Source organism: Mizuhopecten yessoensis, unplaced genomic scaffold, assembly GCF_002113885.1.
Source record: "Mizuhopecten yessoensis strain PY_sf001 unplaced genomic scaffold, ASM211388v2 scaffold125, whole genome shotgun sequence".
Classification (NCBI taxonomy): domain Eukaryota; kingdom Metazoa; phylum Mollusca; class Bivalvia; order Pectinida; family Pectinidae; genus Mizuhopecten; species Mizuhopecten yessoensis.
Window position 1 is genome coordinate 74,606 of NW_018403390.1, and position 1,144 is coordinate 75,749.

At 38.5% G+C, this 1,144-nt stretch overlaps 1 protein-coding gene across 1 annotated transcript in view; it reads right to left on the minus strand.

The window, feature by feature from the left end:
• Positions 1–1,144, minus strand: part of LOC110455356 — a 29,800-nt gene that overhangs the window by 17,777 nt on the left and 10,879 nt on the right. The window contains exon 4 of the mRNA XM_021505481.1: positions 171–241. Within this exon, the coding sequence (XP_021361156.1) occupies positions 171–241 (71 nt within the window). The remainder of the gene's footprint in view (positions 1–170; positions 242–1,144) is intronic.

Consider the following 1,144-nt stretch of genomic DNA (forward strand, 5'->3'; position numbering starts at 1 on the left):
TTTATTGTCCTGTACTAAGCCACTTTATTGTCCTGTACTAAGCCACTTTTTATTGTCCTGTACTAAGCCACTTTATTGTCCTGTACTAAGCCAATCTACTTTGAGTGAGAGATTATTGTTACAGGATACATAGTTTATCATCAGTAACGATATCAACGTCTATAACTTACGACACAGGCAGAATGTCCAACCAGGTTAGGAGGTCCGTATTTCTGTTTTATCCTCTCCCATCTCTCTGTATCTGTAACACAAACCAGTGACATGACCAAAATTATACAAACAAGCTGTTCAATTGATTTGACGACCGGCTGGTGACCAGACCAATGCCATGTGACTCATTGAACACTGATGATGTAAGGTATACTGGGAGAGGTAGCGTGCAGTTTTTAACTTTCACCTTTTTCGCCCTACACAATGAGGACAGGTTTATCCTGACCGAAAATATAAATACAGATACTCATGACATTTTGTGGGTGAAATTAATGCTGGAGAATGTGGATGTTATCAGTGAATGCAGAAAGTTTGACAGATATACAGTAGAGATATGCACGCAAAATATATCCATAGGATTAAATAAATCAAAATAGACCTAGTTACCATTGAAATTCTTTGAGGCGTTAAATGTTTAATCTAATCCATATACCATGGTAAAACCTCAGATTACAAGAGGCCCATGGGCCTTAACGGTCACCTGATATATTTATACAGAGAGTTGATTTTGTTTTTAACATGAACAGAAATATTATTCAAAGTGACAAAATACAATAAAACCACCTTACTCAATATCTAGCATACAGATTTCAGACTAAAAAAGATTTGAAACTAGCCACTCTGATTCTTAACAAGGAAAATGAAGAAATTTTAGCACACTGACTCCTTTGAGCCCCACCCTACAGCCCTTGGGGGTAGGGCTGGCTCAAAATTTTAATATTCAAAGTATCATTTGCCATTATAAACCATAATAAATTTGCCCCCCCTCCTTCCCCAGGGGGTAAACGTGAGACCCTAGGGTCATAAACCTTAAGACCCTTCCATCTATGAAGAGCATTTGATTCTACCATATCTGGGTCTTGAGAAGATTTTTGAAATTTCAGTAAATTCGACCCTTTTTGGCCCCACCCATCAGCCCCTGGGGGTCAGTCAG